Source organism: Scyliorhinus canicula, chromosome 9 (assembly GCF_902713615.1).
Source record: "Scyliorhinus canicula chromosome 9, sScyCan1.1, whole genome shotgun sequence".
Classification (NCBI taxonomy): domain Eukaryota; kingdom Metazoa; phylum Chordata; class Chondrichthyes; order Carcharhiniformes; family Scyliorhinidae; genus Scyliorhinus; species Scyliorhinus canicula.
The window spans coordinates 90290561-90311891 of NC_052154.1; the positions used below are offsets into that span (position 1 = coordinate 90290561).

Consider the following 21331-nt stretch of genomic DNA (forward strand, 5'->3'; position numbering starts at 1 on the left):
AAAAGACATTTTTTTTCTCTCCAATATTGTAAATGTATAACTCATCTGTTGTATATAGTTCTCCACCACCCCCGCCGGACTAAATTTTAACAGGCGGTGAATGTGGTAAGCCCACATTCGCCGCTGACGTCACTGCCGGCGCATGCGCCGACCGGCGAAAGCCTTTCGGCCAGCCCCGCTGCCAGGGGCGCCGGTTTTTTGCGCCAGTCTTCTGGTGCAAACCGTTCCGGCGCGGGGCTAGCTCCCAAAGGTGGGGAGGCCCGACCCCTGAGTGGTTGGCGCTACTCCCCTACGCCGGCACCCTCCGTCACGCCAGGTAGGGGAGAATCCCACCCAGCAGTCTTCAACCAATCTGATTTGTTTTGTGTGAGATCAAGAAACAGCTGAAGGTATTGGATATAGCCAAGATAATGGACCCTGACAACATTCTGGTAGTAGTACTGAAAACTTGCGCTTCAGAATTCGCTGCACCCCTAAGCAGTTCCAATAGATCTACAACGCTGGTATCTATCCACAATTTAAAAATTGAACAGCTGTGTACTGTCCACACAAATCAGGGCAATTTTAATCTGGCCAATTACCGCTCTCTCAGTCCACCCTCAATCACCAGCAAAGTGATCGTTGGTGCATTGACAGTGCTAATAAAGACCACCTACTCAGCAATAATCTGCTCACTGATGCGCAGTTTGGGTCACACCAGGGCCACCAGGCTCCAGACCTAATTACAACCTTAGTCCAAACATAGACAAAAGTACTAAATTCTAGTGGTTAGTTGGCAGTAACTGCCCTTAACATCATGGTGTTAATTGTGCAAGTGTGCTATCAAGGACCCTAGCAAAATTGAAGTTAATGGAAATGAGATGGAAAACATTCCACTGGTTGGAAACATGCCTGACGCAAAGCAAAATGGTTGTGATTGCGACCCCCTTATGCCAATACACTGTCTATCAAACACAAGTCAGGAGTGTGATAGAATATGCTTCACTTACCAGGATGAATAGATAAGTACTTATGGAGATGAGTGCAGCCCCAACAGCATTGAGAAAGTTCGTACCATCCAGGACAATGTAGCCCATCTGATCGCCACGGGCCCACCACCTTAACCATACACTTCCTTCACCATTGGTGCACAGTGGCAGCAGTGTGTAATATTTCCAAGATTCGCTGAAGCAACTCACCAAGTCTCCTTCAATAGCACCTTCCAAATCCATGCCCTGTTCTACCTGGGAAGGAAAGATACATAAGAACACCACTGTCTGCAACCTCCCTTTGAAGCCACATTCCATCCTGACTTGGAATTATACTATAAATGGAAGTTTCCTGATGGATACTTGATGTACCCCCCCCCCCCCCCAGAATCAAGTCCAGCATTGTGTTCTTCCTCATTGGGCATGAGACTTAATGACTAAGGATGGGATTCCTGGCGGCACACCATTCACTGGCGGCCAAATTCTCTGCTTCCGCTGCTGTCATTGGGATTTCCAATTGAAGCCACCCTTCGTCGCCGGGAAACCTACAGGCGGGGTTGCGCTCCTGGCAGGACCAGAAAATCTCACTGCCAGTGAGCGGCCGGAAAGTACTGGCCTGACATTTCTCCTGAACACACTTTTGAAACGCTTCCTCCTCTCTGTCCTTTACGCTATTTCTATACCTGTCTGTATTCGGATAATGGATGACCTCTCTTATAACTATTGTTTTTGCATCTCACACACATTTTCTCCTGTATCTTTCCTAATAATTCGTAACCTATAGTATACACCCAGTAAAGTAATGGCACCTGTACTGTTTCTTCACTCTAACCAAATAAATTCAGTCTTTCAACTCTCTGGGCCATCCTCTTTCTACAACACTGCAGCAATCTCTTTAATTATTACAACCACCTCTCAACCTTTTGTTTTTTCCCTATCTTTCCTGTACACTGTATCCAGGAATATTTTGATACCTAGTCCTGCCCTCTTTTGAGTCAAGTCACCACAACATTGTATTCCCAAGTAGCTCGTTGTGCCTGTAGCTCTCCAGCTCTATTGACCATACTTCACACATTTACATACAGGCACTGGGAACGAAATTTAGACCTTGGGCGCGATCCTCCAACCTCGTCTCGCTCTCGCAAAGAGGCCGGTGAACAGTGCGAGAACCGAAAATAAGAACAATGCCAGGCGCCAAACAGTTTGCAAAGCAACTGGCCTGCTCCCATAGGGGAAATCGGGATCTCGCTGTTAGGTTGCGACAAACAAATTAAAATCAGAGAATCATAGAATTTACAGTGCAGTAGGAGGCCAGTCAGCCCATGGGGTCTGCTCCAGCTCTTGGAAAGAGCACCCTACTTAAGCCCACGCCTCCACCCTATCTCCGTAACCCAGTAACCCCACCTAACCATTTTGGACACTAAGGGCAAATTAGTATGGCCAATCCATCTAACATGCATGTCTTTGGACTGAGGGAGGAAACGGGGGCACCCAGAAGAACCCCACGCAGGTACGAGGAGAACGTGCAGACTCCGCACAGACAGTGACCCAATCCGGGAATCGAAACTGGGACTCTGGAGATGTGAAGCAATTGTGCTAACCATAGTGCTACTGTGCCGCCTACATATCACCACTTAAGCCCTATTTCCACAGAATTATCGGGAACCACCCCATATCCAAAGGCCTCCTGTGATTTACCTGCCTCCCCAGCAAGTCATCACACTGGCGCCGTTTAGTACTCCCATTTGTGCTCACAGGCAAAGAGCCCGGGGGTGCTGCGCTTGCCACCCCAGTGCTCGGCCAGTGTTTGGAGAACCTCGGATGGGGTGGGCCGACATGGGAGGTGGGGTGGGGCACATGGGACAATCGCGCGTGGCACCAGTATGTCAACCCCTAGATCGCGTACATCCGTTCTGGAGGCAAACCTTGTTTCTACCTGTCTACCCCACCATAACCCCCACCCACTGCCGAAGCCTCTGAACCTGCGGCTAAAGCTATTGTTGATAGGGAAGCGGTAATCATGGTTAGGTGAGTGCTTCACATAACCAAAGTGCAATCCCGTGGCTGGGCGGGCCATATAGCATGTGGGAGTCATTGCCCAGCATTCCAATCAGACCACAATTCCTGGACACTGTGCCTGAACACTGCAGGAGGCAACACCAGCAGCCAAGATATGAACATCCAGCGGATGGGACACAGCTTTGGGAACATGTCCATGGCCGGAGGGTGGATGAGTGCCATGAGGAGGGGACTAGCACCCGGTCCAGGTAACGTTACGAGCGGGTTTCCGAGTTACAGGGTCTGGGGTCCGGTGAGGGGAGCCCGCTGCAGCCAAGAGTGGGTGGGCAGGGTGTTCCGGGTGGGGGGATCAATGGGGGAATGGAGGATCCCGGGTTCGGAGCCACCATTGTTTGTCAGTCTAACACCCTCACCCAATGGGATTTTGGACCCAGCAGAACCTGCCCTCACACCCTGGGACCCGCAGATGCTCGAAGCGGCAGCCCACGTGCTGGACCCTGCCCCACACCCTGAGGAACCTGCCACCCATCAGGCCAGGGAGAGACCCAGAGGGAGAGTCTCGCGATGGCCCAGCGGTGTGCAGGCGTCGCTGGTCGTTTGAACAGATGGCGGACAGCGCATGCTGCAGGAGGCTTAGCCTCAACAAGGTGACATTGAGGCACCTGTGCCATGTCCTCACGGACTTGGCATCACATGGAGGAGGATGACACCCACTCCCAGTTGCCGTCAAAGCCACCACTGCCCTAAACTTTTACTCCTCAGGATCCTCCAGGGCTCGAGCAGGGACCTGTGGGGCATCTCGCAGGTCAAAGCTGACAAGTGCATCTAACAGGTCACAGATGCCCTGTTGGTCCAAGCAGAAAACTACATGAACATTGACATTGACCAAGCCCATCAGCATGCCCGTGCAGCAGGATTCTCCTGCATTTCTGGGATGTCACAGGTCCAAGGGGCCTCATCGGGCCATCTGAGAGTGCCCTACATGAACAGAAATGTGGTTCCACTCCCTGAACAAACAACTTGTGGGTGATTACCACATGAAGATCATACGCATGTGTGTACGCTTCCTGGGAAGGGTGCACAATAGCTACATCCTGCGGCAGTCGGTTATCGCCAGCCTCTTCGAGGACCACCCTAGTCTGGGCGGCTGGCTCATGGTGGATAAGGGGTACCTAATGAGGACCTGGCTAATGACGCCAGTACAGAGACCAGAGACTGAAGGGGAGACCCGGTACAACAATGCCTATGCGGTCACCCGGACTGTAATTAAGAGATCCATTGGACTCCTCGAGATGCAGTTCTGATGCTGCGACCGCTCCGGGGGTGCACTCCGGTACAACCCCTCACTTTGTGGTGGTCTGCTGTGTCCTCCATAACATTGCACAGAAGCGGGGCGAGGAGATGGAGGTTGGTGATGAGGAAAATGTGGCCACGGAGGATGAGGATAATGAGGTGGACCAGTAGGAGCTGGAGGACAAGCTCAGGGAGGAACCGGAGGACCAGCCCGAGGCTGCAGGACACACGGGAGCGGCAAGGTCCGGCAATCCCGGAGTACCAGGGAGGCCCTCATACTCATCTGTTTAACTTAGGACATGGTCTGGTCTGACGTCGATACCTTATCCTCCCCTATCTCCCACCCTCTCAGGATCTGTGTCACATCACTCCAGGGTGCTGGGACTGTCAGCACCTTCAGTGGGTCACTGCCGAGGTAGGAGTGTGATGATAACTCACAGAGAGCTAAGCACCAGTGCTCCTCAATGTATGCCATAGTCTGACCTCTGCCTCTGCTGAGTGTTCGCTCACACCCATTACCTGCACATTGTATGCACCGAAGGGGGGGCAGGGGCAGATGCCTGGAGTGATGGGCGAAAGGTTCGGATGTCGGCCCGAATTGCGGAAGAAAGTGACAGAGGTGTCAAACTAGTTGTGCACAAGGGTTTTTAATGTGTGATATAATTCCCCACTTTCCTGATGGTCCGATGGCGCTGCCCCCCCTCCCCACTTCCTCCATCCCCCTCGTCCCCTACCTACCCCCTCCTCCCTCCCTCTGTGCTTGGCCCTTCTAGCTCTACCGCTACATCTAGTTGTTTCCCCAGGATGTACATCTGAGGGGATGCAGTCAGTTGCTTATCTCGGCCCATGGCCTTCAATGCCCCTGCCGGGCATCCTGGGCGAAGGACCCTGGCACATTTCTTGGCAGCACATGCACAGCCATGCTGCCCTGTCCCATGTGCTGTCTGCAGGACGCGGTCTCATCAGAGGTGTGTAATTCTGTGGGGCGGGGGGGAGGACTGGTGGGCAACTCGTCACGGCATGGGAGGCATCCGGGTTGCCACCAGTGCAACATATGGGAGCAGTGCCCATAAGGCCCTGGGGTTCACCCTGGAACGGAAGGGCACCTGGTTCGAACCCTAGATGCCCCTGCATCATCTGGCACTGCCAGTCTTGGCAGCTCCCCGATGCCTGCTGATCATGTTGACTCTCTCGCCGATGCTCCTCCACGATTGGGCCATGCTCTGCAGTGCTTCAACAATGCTTACCAGTGACTGGCACAAGCTCCGCAGCGCCGCAGCCATTCCTATCTGAGAGTGGAATATGTCCCGCAGCACCTTATCAAGGTCAGCCTGGTACTGAGTCGGACATTCTGCCGAGACCCTCGGCCATGATCACCGACTGCACAACGCCTTGGATATCACTGACGTCGTGCTCCAGGCTCTCCATTGCGGTCAGCACCCTAGCAGTGTTGGACTCAAGCCACTCATTGTCGGTGACATCTCCTGCGCCTATAGCGTCTGGGACTCCTCCAATCGACTGTGGATTAGCCAGCTCGAGTGTCACTGACATCACCCTCTGATTTTCCCAGCCGCTCTCTATCGTCTCCCTCAGCTCCGGGTGTGCTTTTTCCGCACACTCAGCATCTGGCTGGTACCCAGTTGAGTACTGGGATTCAGCAGACCTCTGACTGATATCATAGATATCATAGAATTTATAGTGCAGAAGGAGGCCATTCACCCCATCGAGTCTGCACCGGCTCTTGGAAAGAGCACCCTACCCAAGGTCAACACCTCCATCTTATCCCCATAACCCAGTAACCCCACCCAACACTAAGGGCAATTTTTGACACTAAGGGCAATTTATCATGGCCAATCTACCTAACCTGCACATCTTTGGACTGTGGGAGGAAACCGGAGCACCCGGAAGAAACCCACACACACAAGGGGAGGATGTGCAGACTCCGCACAGACAGTGACCCAAGCCGGAATTGAACATTGGACCCTGGAGCTGTGAAGCAATTGTGCTATCCACAAGGCTACTATGCTGCCCGTGATGCCAGTGGGTTCCTGCCTCCACCTGATGCACATCAACAACTGTGTGATGGTCACCAGATTGTGCCCAGAAGCCTGACCACAAACATTTCCCGCCGGGATGTGTGTATCTGCACTAGTGGAGGGTGGGGATGACAGCTGTGTCACCTTGATCCTATCTTCCTCGGAGCTCCCCTCTGAGGTCGTCTCCTGGGAGTCTGGAGAGGGGGCCACCCGGGCTGGGCCGGCGCTGTTGGAGGACCCATAGGAGAATAGACATATGGGGCGAAATTCTCCGACCCCCCAGCAGGGTCGGAGAATCGCCTGGGGCCGCTGAAAATCCCGCCCCCGCCGTGGCAGAGATTCTCCGCCACCCGGGAAGTGGCAGAGCCGGCAGGAATCTCGGCACTCCGATCGGAGAGGCCCCTGCGCTGATTCTCCGGCCCGGATGGGCTGAAGTCCCGCCGCTGGGAGGCCTCTCCCGCCGCCGAGGTTTGAACCACCTCTGGAACGGCGGGATCAGCAGCGCGAGCGGGCCCCGGGGTCCTGGGGGGGGGGGGGGGGGGCGATCGAACCCCGGGGGTGACCCCACGGTGGCCTGGCCCGCGATTGGGGCCCCCCGCTCAGACTCCAGGCCAGTGCCCTCGGTGCACTATTTCTCCTTCGCGGCCGCCACCGCCTTCGCCATGGTGGAAGCGGAAGAGAACCCCGCTGACGTCACTGCCGGCGCATGCGCCGACCGGCGAAAGCCTTTCAGCCAGCCCCGCTGCCGGGGGCACCGGTTTTTTGCGCCAGTCTTCTGGTGCCAACCGCTCCGCCGCGGGGCTGGCCCCCAAAGGTGGGGAGAATTCCCCGCCTTTGGGGAGGCCCGACCCCTGAGTGGTTGGCGCCACTCCCCTACGCCGGGACCCTCCGTCACGCCGGGTAGGGGAGAATTCCGCCCATGATCAGTGGGAGGGATGGGTCACTCAGTAAGACAATAACATCTCACGTTTGGTAGGTCCTCTGGATGGGGCTCGGTAGCTCCTCACCTCTGTGGCTTCCACCAACCTCTGCTTTGGTAACTGCTCTGTCCTCGGCCATCCCAGTCACCTCCAGGGCCCGCTCCTTAAGGGAGGTGAGGATTCTTAAGTCCAACATCCCGCCGCCAGTGTGGGCCCCCTCCCGACGACTGTGCGGTAGATTATCCTGAGGAGTCATAGAGAGGACATTGTTAGCCACACGTGTGATTCACAGTGGTGGTAGGTGGGGTGTGAAGGAAGGAATGGGGAATGTTGAAGGGAGAGGGAGGGTGAAGGGAGGGTTGGGGTCCCATGGAGAATTGGGGAGATAGTGGATGCTCGCATGGGGCAGAAAGACCTCTGTGTGTTGGGGGTGGGGGGGGGTTGGTATATATTAACCGTGCTGCCCGGTGAAGGTCGTTGAATTTTTTACGGCATTGTCATTGACCTTTCTTTATGGCACTGGAGGCCAATCCCCTGGTTACATTCGCAGAGGTTACAGCCACCGCCATCTCATCCCAGGCAGCATTTGCTGCCCTGTGGCTCACCCTCCGAGACCCTCGGGAGAACACAACATCTCTCCTGGCCTCCACCATATCGAGGAGCTCCCCAGGTGCCGAATCTTGGGGCTGGTCTGCTCGGCGCCATTGTTGCGAGCATGCTACGGTCGGCTGAGCAAGTGCTGCTTAAGTGCTGCTCAACCTTGTCAGTGGGGGGCTAGTGAGAGTGGTGCCAGCAAATCAGCTACCAAGCTTTTATTTGCAACGAGAAGCCCGTGAGGCCTTGTTAAGTTGACCAATTAACATAGAACATAGAACAGTACAGCACAGAACAGGCCCTTCGGCCCTCGATATTGTGCCGAGCAATGATCACCCTACTCAAACCCACGTATCCACCCTATACCCATAACCCAACAAGGAAACCCACGCACACACGGGGAGGACGTGCAGACTCCGCACAGACAGTGACCCAGCCGGGAATCGAACCTGGGACTCTGGAGCTGTGAAGCATTTATGCTAACCACCATGCTACCGTGCTGCCCACAACATTGAATAACGTTGTCGGCCTTGCTGAGAACCCGGGGCACTGTCTGTGTGGAATTTGCACATTTTCCCCGTGTCTGCGTGGGTCTCACCCGCACAATCCAAAAAGATGTACAGGGTAAGTGGATAGCCGCTTAATTGGGAAAAACAAAGAATTGGGTACTCTAAATTTATAAAAAAATAAATATGTAACTTTGCTGGCCTCATTGGGCCGCGCGCCGGGAAGCTCGCGGCAGTTCCTGCTCACCACCACACTTAGAAATCTTTCTGGAGAATCGCGCCTCTTATTGCTCAATTTTACCAACCCTGATTCACAGACCAGTGTTATGTGCTTCTCCCAATCCTTGGTGTACTTTGTTTACCCTTCCTGATACTATATTGTGGCTGCCAGCTCCCTTCCAAACCATCCGAAAATCTTTGTTTCCAACCTAGAGCTCACTCCTGCATATCTAGTTTTCCAGACGTAAATCAGCAGCCCCCCTCGATTAGATCTCAGGCTGCAACTCACTCAGAATCATTTAGTAGCAGCCATGCATCACGATTGTCCCAGTAATATAAAATTATATTTTCTCTTATAATGCAATTCTGAGGGAAGGAATTTGTAAATTAGAACAACAGTAAGACTGAATGTCTTATAAGTAAATGTTGTTAATTCTAATAATGCTGCTTGGATAAATTGCACACGTATGTTTTCCTGATCTGCCTGGTGTTTGTGTTGCAGGTTTTGGCACTGAGCTACACAGGGTGAAGAATCTGCCCTATTGTGAAACGGAGACTTTTCAAGTACGGTTTGACCCCCTTAAAGCAAACCTTGGTATTGGACCTGCAGAAGCTTTGATGCCAATACAGGTGCTCAAAAAGATTACTTCCATTTTTCAAAGATCTGGTATTATTTAAGCACCTTTACATTTTCAAATTAGAATAATCTGAGGTTAGTGTGTTACATTATGTTGTCCAGCAGCTTTCTTTTGCTGTGCAATTCAGAGGTAGGTTAAGGGCAATTTAACGGGAATGCTGCATTTGCGACTGCTGCAGAAACCTGGCTGCTGTAACATTTTTGTGTATCAAAATGCCACCAAATCGTGTCATGTGGCAGAGAACAGTTGGCGCCTTTGATTCTTCACACAATGGGGTTCCTTGATCTTAATTGCCAAAACAGGGAGGCTGATCAAAAGTTGAGTCATCTTGACACCTCTCGCCCAGCTTGCTTTTGGTTGGTAGATGTCAGGGCAACATCCTGCATATTCCTCTTGCTCAGCTGTCACTTCTGCTTTGTATATTTTTCTCAAAATGTTTATAATCTTATTTTTGGCTGACAATTATCACTGTGTTGCTTCCAGATAGAATCTCATGTTTCCAACAGGGGGAAACTTAACACAAGAAAGGTGGCCAGTTTCAGTTGACTAACGTTATGCTTCTTTCACACTTGACAAGTGGTTTTACAGCGAGGTAGCCTGAAAAAGTAACACCAGAGGATATTAATCTAGATGCTGAGAGTGGGAAAATTAGCACTACGGTTGGCTGGAATATATGTGGGATAAAAACATTACCCTGGGGGACGGGAGAGTACTGCCACCTGAAACATATTCCTGATTAAAATTGAAATGCCAGTCAGCAGTGGAAATGACTTTATACACCATAAATAACTACTGCAATTCACATGTATACGTAAGTGTGTTTCTCCCAAACGTTGCCTGTTTGCAGTATTCAAAGCAAAGCACTCTGCAGGTTCTAGACCTGTATTCAGCAGGTTGAAAGTTGCATTTCCCAAGTTTAATAAGGAAATGGGGAGTCCACACCAAATAAAATGAAAACACATAGTTTTATTTAAACACACTATTTACAATGCACATCAGATCCCTACCGGGTTCCTGTTCTGGTCGGTGCCTTTCTAACCGACCTTTTATACTGAGGTTAATAGAAACTCCTGCTCTGAGAAGGGGAACTCGTACTCTGCAAAGACTATGGGGAAGGTAATGATCCAGTTTTACACCAGTGTCTGTCACCCACAGCTGAAAGCCCTTCCAGCTGAGACAAAGCAGGATCTGAAGATGTAGACCAATGGCAGGGATAATTGGTATGGGAGGTAGTGAGCTACTGTGCAGATCATGCTGGTTTTTATTCGTTAATGCAGCATGGGTGTTGCTGGCTGTGTTATGGGCCAGGGTTTAGAAAACCCCAAAGTATAATATAAGTTCACCTGACCTACAGCTGTTTATTGATTTTGGTTACGATGAGCACAAGAGCCTGCCTTTCAGGTGTTATTCAGCAGAGTTCTTAGGCACTTTGAATCAAAAAATAAGCTTTATTCTATGAATTTAGTTAACATACGTATTTAAACAAACACATGCAAGAATGTTTATCAACTACAAACATAAAGACCCCACACAGCTGCAGTAATCTATTTATAACCCTTAATGAATTCCCTCTTAACTGTTCCAATTCAGTAACAATATCTAAGTACAACCAGAAACTCCATTTTAAAGGTGTGGCCCTGCACACGGCATTCTTACTGGTATGAGACTTGTCATTGATACTCTTTTCAGGTTTTTCAGGTGTTGTGTTCACGTTTAAATAGGGAGTGTATCGTGGACAATTGCTCTTTCAGCTGCTCAGAAGTTTTGAGGGGTGGAGAAGGTCACACGCAGTACCTTACAAATGGATACTAAAAAGAGTGGCAAAAACATTACAGTTAACATTGCCTGACGGAAAGAAGGGGTAATTGTAGCAGTAGCTGAGCATTTAGAATTGCCTGAGACACAGTCAGAATCAATGGAAATGACAAGAATTCAATTACAGATAAAGCAGCTTGAGCATGAAAAAGAATTAAAGCAGCTTGAATTTGAAATAAGTGAAAAAGAAAGAATAAAAAGAAAAGGAGAGAGCGAGGAAAGGTAAAAAGAATGAATAGCCCTAACAGAACAAAAAGGAGGTACAGATCAGGGAAAAAGAAATAGAGAGAGAGAGAGAATAAAAAGAGAGAGACTTTGAACTTCAGAAACTGGCCATGAAACGTAAACATCAGTTAAAATTGGCAGAGGGAAAGAGAAACATACAGTCTGAGGATAATGATGAGGACAGTGAGAAAGAGCACGAGTGTCATAGTCAGAGGTTTGGTGGGGATCTATTTAAATATGTCCAAGAATTGCCAAGGTTTGATGAAAAGGATGCAGAAGCTTTTTTCATTTCATTTGAGAAGGTGGCTAAATAAATTAAATGCCCTCAGGACATGTGGGTATTACTGATTCAAACAAAGTTGGTAGGTAGAGCTAGGGAAGTGTTTGCATCACTACCAGAGGAGGTATCTGGGACGTATGAGGAGGTGAAATAATCCATCTTAGGTGCATTTGAACTAATGTCTGAGGCCTACAGACAAAGGTTTAGAATTTTAAGGAAAGAACCTGGTCAAACGTACATAGAGTTTGAAAGGATCAAACAGAGTAAATTTGATAGGTGGATACAGGCTTTGAAAATAGACCAAACGAATCAAGCTCTTGGAGAAATTATACTCTTGGAGGAGTTTAAAAATTCAATTCCTGATGTAGTGACAACTCATGTGCAAGAGCAGAGGATTAAAGTTGAGAGATTAGAAGCAGAAATGACAGATAATTATGAATTAGTTCATAAATCAAAGTTTGGTTTCTGACATCAATTTCAGCCTGCATGGGGTAGAAACTCTGAAAAGAGAAATACTCAAGTGGTAAAGGTAAAGGGGATCTGATGGGAGATAATAAGGAGAGTGTATCTCAGATTTTTTTTTAAATCCAGAAGGGTGGAAGAGAAATAAAAAGTTTCCGATGTTTTTACCGTAATACTATGCCATGTAATATCAGTGTTGGAGGTTGAAGAAAAGCACTGGGAAGGCTGATGTGGTAAAAGAAAGCCCAATTGAAGTGAAGGAGGTGCAAAGGAATGTACAGCCTGATCAAGAAGTGATTGATCAGAAGGTGCCAGGGGCGAGAATCACCTGGGGCCGGCGTCAATCCCGCCCCCGCCGTGGCCCGCATTCTCCGCCACCCAGGAATCGGCGGGGGCGGGAATCGCGCTGCGCCGGTCAGTAGGCCCCCCGCGACGATTCTCCGGCCCGCGATGGGCCGAAGTCCCGCCGCTGACAGGCCTCTCCCGCTGGCGGGAATCAAAGCACGTCTGGTGCCGCTGGGTTTGGCAGCGTGGGCGGGCGCCAGGGTCCTGGGGGGGCACGGGGCGATACGGCCCCGGGGGGGTGCCCCCACGGTGGCCTGTCCCGCGATCGGGCCCACCGATCGCGGGCGGACCTGTGCCGTGGGGACACTCTTTTTCTTCTGCCCCGCCATTGCCTTCACCATGGCGGGGGCGGAAGAGACCCCCTCCCCTGCGCATGCGCCGGTATGACGTTAGCAGCCGCTGACGCACCGGCGCATGCGCGGACTTCCGCCAGCCGTGAAGGCCTTTCAGCCCTGGCTGGCGGGGCGCCAAAGGCCGTTCGCGCCAGCCGGCGGAGCAGGAGCCACTCCGGCATGGGCCTAGCCCCTAAAGGTGCGGAGAATTCCTTGTGTGGGTAAAGTTTACCGATGTGTACCAGGAGGAGTAGGTTATGAAGTCAGAATTTTAAAAGACACGGGAGCTAGTCAATCTTTGATGGTGAGGGATGAGTGAGGAGTATTGCCAGAAAAGGTGGGAATATGTGGAATAGGGTGAGAAGAGTAGTGTTCCATTATATAAGGTGAGGTTAGAGAGTCTATTGAAGAGTGGTGAAGTGGTAGTAGGAGTAATAGAGAAACTATCTTGTCCAGGAATACAGTTTATCTTGGGTAATGATATAGCTGGATCGCAGGTGGGAGTGATACCTACTGTGGTTGATAAACCAGTGGAAAATCAAACAATAGAATTGTTGAAGGGTGAATATCCTGGGATTTTTCCTGATTGTGTAGTAACAAGGTCGCAAAGTCACAGGTCAAAACAAGAAAAGAAATCAAAGAGTGAAGATTTAAAAAAAAATTTTTTTTAGAGTACCCAATTATTTTTTCCAATTAAGGGGCAATTTAGCGTGGCCAATCCACCTATCCTGCAAATCTTTTTTGGGTTGTGGGGGTGAAACCCACGCAAACACGGAGAGAATGTGCAAACTCCACACGGACAGTGACCCAGGGCCGGTATTCGAACCCGGGTCCTCAGCGCCGTAGGCAGCAATGCTAACCACTGTGCCACCATGCTGCCCCAAAGAGTGAAGATGAAGTTGAAGTTCAATTACCAGAAATGATTTTTGATCAGATGGTTGGAAAAGAACAAGATCAGGGGGAGGATGAGGTGGATATTTTTAGTTCAGGATGGTTGGCAGAGTTACAACAGAAATATATAAAAATAAAGTGGATGTATCAGAAAACATACATGAAAGAGGAATCTAAGTGTATATCAGCAAGTTATTACCTTAAAAATGATGCCTTAAAGAGAAAAAGGAGACCTTTACATCTGCAGGTGGATGAAAAGTGGGCAGAGGTTCATCAATTGCCGGTAGGGTATAGAAAGGAAGTAACAGTAGGAGGTCATTTGGGAGTAAGGAAAACTCAAGCTAAGATGCAAAAACATTTTTATTGGCCTGGACTACATAAAGATGTAGTTAAGTTTTGTCGATCGTGTCGCACATGTCAAGTGATAAGAAACCTTAAGCGGTGGTAAAACCAGTGCCCTAAATACCCATTCCAGCATTTTTGGAACCTTTTACAAGGGTCTTAATTGATTGCGTAGGACCGCTTCCTAAAACGAAAAGTGGGAATCAATATCTTTTGACTATAATGGATGTGTCTACCAGGTTTTGAGTACGCAATATTACAGCTAAAAAGATTGTGGAGGAGTTACTTAAATTTTTACCAGATATGGACTACCCACAGAAATACAATCGGATCAAGGATCAAGTTTTACCTTGAGGTTACTCAAGGAGGTTATGGATAGCTTAGGAGCAAAAGAATTTAAATCAACTGCATACCATCCAGAATCAGAGGGAGCGTTAGAAAGGTGGCATCAGACATTAAAGGCAATGTTGAGGGCTTATTGTCAAGATTATCCAGAGGATTGGGATAATGGAATTCCATTCGTATTGTTTGCAATTACGGATGCACCTAATGCGTCAACCAAATTCAGTCCTTTTGAACTAATTTTTGGTCATGATTTAAGAGGACCACTTAAATTGATTAAGGAGAAATTGGTAAGTGACCAGTCTGAAACTACATTATTGGATTACATGTCAAATTGTAGGGAGCGATTAAATAGAGCAGGTGAATTGGCTAGACAATGTTTAAAGGTTGCACTGCATGTAATGAAATAGATAGAGGACAAGAAAGCAAAAGTTCGTAGTTTTTCCAGTGGAGATAAAGTTTCCATATTGTTCCCAGTGGTTTGTGAACCTTTAAAAGCAAGGTTTTGTGGACCTTATCAGATCGAAAGGAAATTGAGTGAGGTGAATTATTTAGTAAGAACGCCAGATAGAAGGAAAACTTGCCGAGTGTCATGTGAATATGCTTAAAAGGTATTTTGAAAGGGAATGAGAGAAAAAGGAGTTTTAATGATTCTAACTCAAAGTGAAGAATCAAATCCAGATTCTGAATTTGACATTCCTCAAATTAAATTGGATGGTGAGGATGTTCTTAAAAATTGGAAATTCCAGAGGAAAAACAAACTGACCTGAAAGAGTTTATCACATGGGCGAGTTTGTGGATATAAGTTGCGAAGTACTAAAATGGTACAGGTTCAAAAATAAATTGAAAGTACGCTTATAAATGGCATAATTGAAGTGTGTATCAGCCAATGGAGCTCACCCATAGTGATAGCAACGAAACTGGACGGTACCCAACCAATGTGTGTGGACTATGGAAAGGTTAATGCAGTTACAAGAACAGACTCTTATCCTATCCCACGGTTGGAGGACTGCATTGAGAAGGTGGAATAATCCGCTTTTATCTCCAAATTGGATTTACTTCAAGGTTACTGGCCGGTACCTTTATTCGAAATGGTGAAGGAGATTTCAGCTTTTGTGACTCCAAATGGTAGATACCAATTCAAAGTTATGCCATTTGGCATGAAAAACACCCCAGCCACATTTCAACGGTAAACTAACAAAGTCATTTCAGGATTATTCAATTGTGCAGTGTACATGGACAATCTGGTGATTTTTAGTCAGACAGGGGCTGGTTTAGCACAGGGCTAAAGAGCTGGCTTTTAAAGCAGACCAAGGCAGGCCAGCAGCATAGTTCAATTCCTGTACCAGCCTCCCCGAACAGGCACCGGAATGTGGCAACTAGGGGTTTTTCACAGTAACTTCATTTGAAGCCTACTTGTGACAATAAGCAATTTTCATTTCATTTTTTTTCACATGGAAAGAACATTTGAAGCATCTGATGGAGTTATTCAATCGACTTCAAGAGGTGGGTTTGGTGGTAAACCTAGCCAAAAGTGAGTTTGGAAAAGCCCAAGTCACGTTCCATACATGGACAAATTATCCCAGGGGATGTGAAAACAAAGGTTATTGGGGAATTTTCAATACCCTCGATACAAAGGGAAATAATGAGATTTCTTGGCATGAATGGTTTTTACCGTACATTTGTGCTGAATTTTAGCAGCGTGGTTGCTCCACTGAAGGACTTGCTGAAGAAGAGTAGCAAATTTCAGTGGATGGTGGATTGTCAACAGGCATTTGACGGCCTGAAGGCTGTGTTAACCGCTGCTCCTGTGTTGGCCACCCCAAATTACACAATGCCATTCACGGTGGCTATCGATGCGAGTGATGTGAGTGTAGGTGCTGTGCTCGCAAGAAGATGGTGAAGGACTAGAATGACCTATTGGGTAATTTTCCAAAAAATTTAATGATTACCAGAGGATGGATTCAATAATTTAAATGGAGACTTTGAGTTTGGTGCTGGCTTTGCAATATTGTCACATTTCTGTTACCAGCAATTCGTCTGAAAGAATTATATATACTAATCATAATCCATTGACATTTTTGGAGAAATTCAAGAATTAAAATGTCAGACTGTTTCGATAATGTTTATTATTACAGCCATTTAATTTAAAACTTATACATGTGGTAGGACGATAAAACGTGATAGCCGATGCTTTGTCAAGAATGTGATGGAGAAGCAGGTTCGATGGTGGAAAACAAAGAACTAAAATGGACTGTATTATTGTACATGTTTGCTAGGTTTGATGTTTTAAAATGTATGCATGTTTGTTGTCAAATCTTAGGAATGGACAAGTGAAAAGGTGAAAAATGAAACCATCTTTGAAGTTGATGGTTTATTAGTCTATCAATAGATCTTATTCAGTATTGATCAGGTATGAGAACCCAAGCTGGTTTCTCCCTGCCTAACTGAAGCTGCTTGTAGCACTTCCACTGCCTTTTCCCCAGTTTTACAAAATAAATCCCTCTTTCCAAGAGATGCATCACTACTCATTGCAATGGTGGCCAAATTAATTAGGAGAATACACTGAGAAAAGGAGAAGCGATAATAAGATATTTGGTACTTGATTGCCTTTGTTGGACTCTGGTTCAGTGGTGGGTGAAGCAAAAGAGAAAGAAGATGGCTGATCTGTGCTGGCAATCATTGTTTTCTACTTCTCATGATTTGCTTAGGTTGTCGGTGGGCCTACAGTGGACGTTATCCTGCGGGCTACAGTGACTATGCCAGGCTTGGCTGTCTCCAGTGACCAACTGGACTTTGGCACAGTACAGTGTGGGCATTGTCAAGTTATGACGATCAAGCTACATAACCACCTGGATGTTACCTGTGAATGGTTTTTCACTGATACCAGCGTTGTGAAAGAAAAGGTGAATAGATAGAGAAATACAGCACAGAACAGGCCCTTCGGCCCACGATGTTGCGCCAAACTTTTGTCCTAGGTTAATCATAGAATTTTGGACAATTTTTCATGGCCAATCCACCCAACCTGCACATCTTTGGACTGTGGGAGGAAACCGGAGTACCCGGAGGAAACCCACGCAGTCACGGGGAGGATGTGCAGACTCCACACAGACAGTGAACCAAGTCGAAATCGAACTTGGGACCCTGGAGCTGTGAAGCAATTGTGCTATCCACAATGCTACCGTGCTGCCCTTAAGAAGTTAACCTACACTCCATTATTCTACCCTAATCCAAGTACCTATCCAATAGCCGCTTGAAGGTCCCTAACTTTTCCGACTCAACTACTACCACAGGCAGTGCATTCCATGGCCCCACTACTCTCTGGGTAAAGAACCTACCTCTGACATCCCCTCTATATCTTCCACCATTTATCTTAAATTTATGTCCCCTTGTAATGGTGTGTTTCACCCGGGGAAAAAGTCTCTGACTGTCTACTCTATCTATTCCCCTGATCATCTTATAAACCTCTATCAAGTCGCCCCTCATCCTTCTCCGTTCTAATGAGAAAAGGCCTAGCACCCTCAACCTTTCCTCGTATGACCTACTCTCCATTCCAGGCAACATCCTGGTAAATCTCCTTTGCAACTTTTCCAAAGCTTCCACATCCTTCCTAAAATGAGGTGACCAGAACTGCACACAGTACTCCAAATGTGGTCTGACCAAGGTTTTGTACAGCTGCATCATCACCTCACGGCTCTTAAATTCAATCCCTCTGCTAATGAACGCTAGCACACCATAGGCCTTCTTCACAGCTCTATCCACTTGAGTGGCAACTTTCAAAGAACTATGAACATAGACCCCAAGATCTCTCTGCTCCTCCACATTGCCAAGAACCCTACCATTAACCCTGTATTCCGCATTCAGATTTGTCCTTCCAAAATGGACAACCTCACACTTGTCAGGGTTAAACTCCATCTGCCACTTCTCAGCCCAGCTCTGCATTCTATCTATGTCTCTTTGAAGCCGACAACAGCCCTCCTCACTATCCACAACTCCACCAATCTTCGTATCATCTGCAAATTTACTGACCCACCCTTCAACTCCCTCATCCAAGTCATTAATGAAAATCACAAACAGCAGAGGACCCAGAACTGCTCCCTGCGGTACGCCACTGATAACTGGGCTCCAGGCTGAATATTTGCCATCCACCACCACTCTCTGTCTTCTATCGGTTAGCCAGTTTGTTATCCAACTGGCCAAATTTCCCACTATCCCATGCCTCCTTACTTTCTGCATAAGCCTACCATGGGGAACCTTATCAAATGCCTTACTAAAATCCATGTACACTACATCCTACTGCTTTACCTTCATCCACATGCTTGGTCACCTCCTCAAAGAATTCAATAAGACTTGTAAGGCAAGACCTACCCCTCACAAATCCGTGCTGACTATCCCTAATCAAGCAATGCCTTTCCAGATGCTCAGAAATCCTATCCCTCAGTACCCTTTCCATTACTTTGCCTACCACCGAAGTAAGACTAACTGTCCTGTAATTCCCAGGGTTATCCCTATTCCCTTTTTTGAACAGGGGCACGACATTCGCCACTCTCCAATCCTCTGGTACCACCCCTGTTGACAGCGAGGACGAAAAGATCATTGCCAACGGCTCTGCAATTTCATTTCTTGCTTCCCATAGAATCCTTGGATATATCCAAGCAAGTGGGGCAGCACGGTAGCATAGTGGTTAGCATCAATGCTTCACAGCTCCAGGGTCCCAGGTTCGGTTCCCGGCTGGGTCACTGTCTGTGCGGAGTCTGCACGTCCTCCCCGTGTGTGCGTGGGTTTCCTCCGGGTGCTCCGGTTTCCTCCCACAGTCCAAAGATGTGCGGGTTAGGTGGATTGGCCATGCTAAATTGCCCGTAGTGTCCTAAAAAGTAAGGTTAAGGAGGAGTTGTTGGATTACGGGTATAGGGTGGATACGTGAGTTTGAGTGGGGTGATCATTGCTCGGCACAACATCGAGGGCCGAAGGGCCTGTTCTGTGCTGTACTGTTCTGTGCTGTACTGTACTGTTCTAAATCTAAATCTAAATCTAAATCTAAATCCCGTCAGGCCCGAGGGACTTGTCTATCCTCAAGTTTTTCAAAACGCGCAACACATCTTCCTTCCTGACAAGTATCTCCTCAAGCTTATCAGTCTGCTTCATGCTGTCCTCTCCAACAATATGGCCCCTCTCGTTTGTAAATACTGAAGAAAAATACTTGTTCAAGACCTCTCCTATCTCTTCAGACTCAATACACAATCTCCCGCTACTGTCCTTAATCGGACCTACCCTCGCTCTAGTCATTCTCATATTTCTCACATATGTGTAAAAGGCCTTGGGGTTTTCCTTGATCCTACCCGCCAAAGATTTTTCATGCTCTCTCTTAGCTCTCCTAATCCCTTTCTTCAGTTCCCTCCTGGCTATCTTGTATCCCTCCAGCGCCCTGTCTGAACCTTGTTTCTTCAGCCTTACATAAGTCTCCTTCTTCTTCTTAACAAGACATTCAACCTCTCTTGTCAACCATGGTTCCCTCACTCGACCATCTCTTCCCTGCCTGACAGGGACATACATATCAAAGACACGCAGTACCTGTTCCTTGAACAAGTTCCACATTTCACTTGTGTCCTTCCCTGACAGCCTATGTTCCCAACTTCTGCACTTCAATTCTTGTCTGACAGCATTGTATTTACCCTTCCCCCAATTATAAACCATGCCCTGTTGCTCGCACCTATCCCTCTCCATAACTAAAGTGAAAGTCACAGAATTGTGGTCACTACCTCCAAAATGCTCCCCCACTAACAAATCTATCACCTGCCCTGGTTCATTACCAAGTACTAAATCCAATATGGCCTCCCCTCTGGTCGGACAATCTACATACTGTGTTTGAAAAGCTTCCTGGACACACTGCACAAACACTACCCCATCCAAACTATTTGATCTAAAGAGTTTCCACTCAATGTTTGGGAAGTTGAAGTCGCCCATGACTACTACCCTGTGACTTCTGCACCTTTCCAAAATCTGTTTCCCAATCTGTTCCTCCACATCTCTGCTGCTATTGGGGGGCCTATAGAAAACTCCCAACAAGGTGACTGCTCCTTTCCTATTTCTAACTTCAACCCATATTACCTCAGTAGGCAGATCCCCCTCGAACTGCCTTTCTGCAGCTGTTATACTATCTCTAATTAACAATGCCACCCCCCCCCCCCCCCACCTCTTTTACCATCCTCCCTAATCTTGTTGAAACATCTATAACCAGGGACCTCCAACAACCATTTCTGCCCCTCTTCTATCCAAGTTTCCGTGATGGCCACCACATCGTAGTCCCGAGTACTGATCCACGCCTTCAGTTCACCCACCTTATTCCTGATGCTTCTTGCATTAAAGTATACACACTTCAACCCATCTCCTTGCCTGCAAGTACTCGCCTTTGACGAAAGGAAAAATGCTGGAAAATCTCAGCAAGTCTGGCAGCTTCTGTGGGAAGAGAAAAGAGCTAACGTTTCGAGTCCGATGACTCTTTGTCAAAGCTAACAGACAGAGAAAGTGAGAAATATTTATACTGTCGAGTGAGAATGAAAGATGAATCATAGCCACAGAAACCCAGGGAATCCGGGTGCTAATGGCCACAGAAACCAAGGGGAGTCCCCAGAGAGGACAAAAGATGTGAAAGGTCAAACAGCAGGAAAACTAACCTCAGATGATGAACTGTAGGTGTGGGGGAAGGAGAAGGGGGAAGCAAAGAGGAGAAAGGTGCAGGAAAGGTGGATACGATTGAGGGGGGGGGGGGGAAATTAAATGTATATTAAGAAAGAAAGAAATGGTAAAAGACAGTTAAAATGAAATGAAAACAAATGGGTTGAGGTGGGGCTGATCATCTGAAGTTGTTGAATTTGATGTTCAGCCGGAAGGCTGTAGCATGCCTAACTGGAAGATGAGATGTTGTTCCTCCAGTCTGCTTTGTCATTGTTACCTTCCCCACTGCATCACTACGTGCTTTGGCGTCCTGACTATCGTCTACCTTAGTTGCTGGACTACAGATCCGGTTCCCATTCCCCTGCCAAATTAGTTTAAACCCTCCCGAAGAGTACTAGAAAACCTCCCCCCCAGGATATTGGTGCCCCT

General features: G+C 48.0%; 1 protein-coding gene across 1 annotated transcript in view; it reads left to right on the forward strand.

The window, feature by feature from the left end:
* hydin (HYDIN axonemal central pair apparatus protein) overlaps positions 1-21331 on the forward strand; it is a 1231368-nt gene that overhangs the window by 889228 nt on the left and 320809 nt on the right. The window contains exons 34-35 of the mRNA XM_038807144.1: positions 9058-9185; positions 16939-17133. Coding sequence (XP_038663072.1) covers positions 9058-9185; positions 16939-17133 — 323 coding nt within the window. The remainder of the gene's footprint in view (positions 1-9057; positions 9186-16938; positions 17134-21331) is intronic.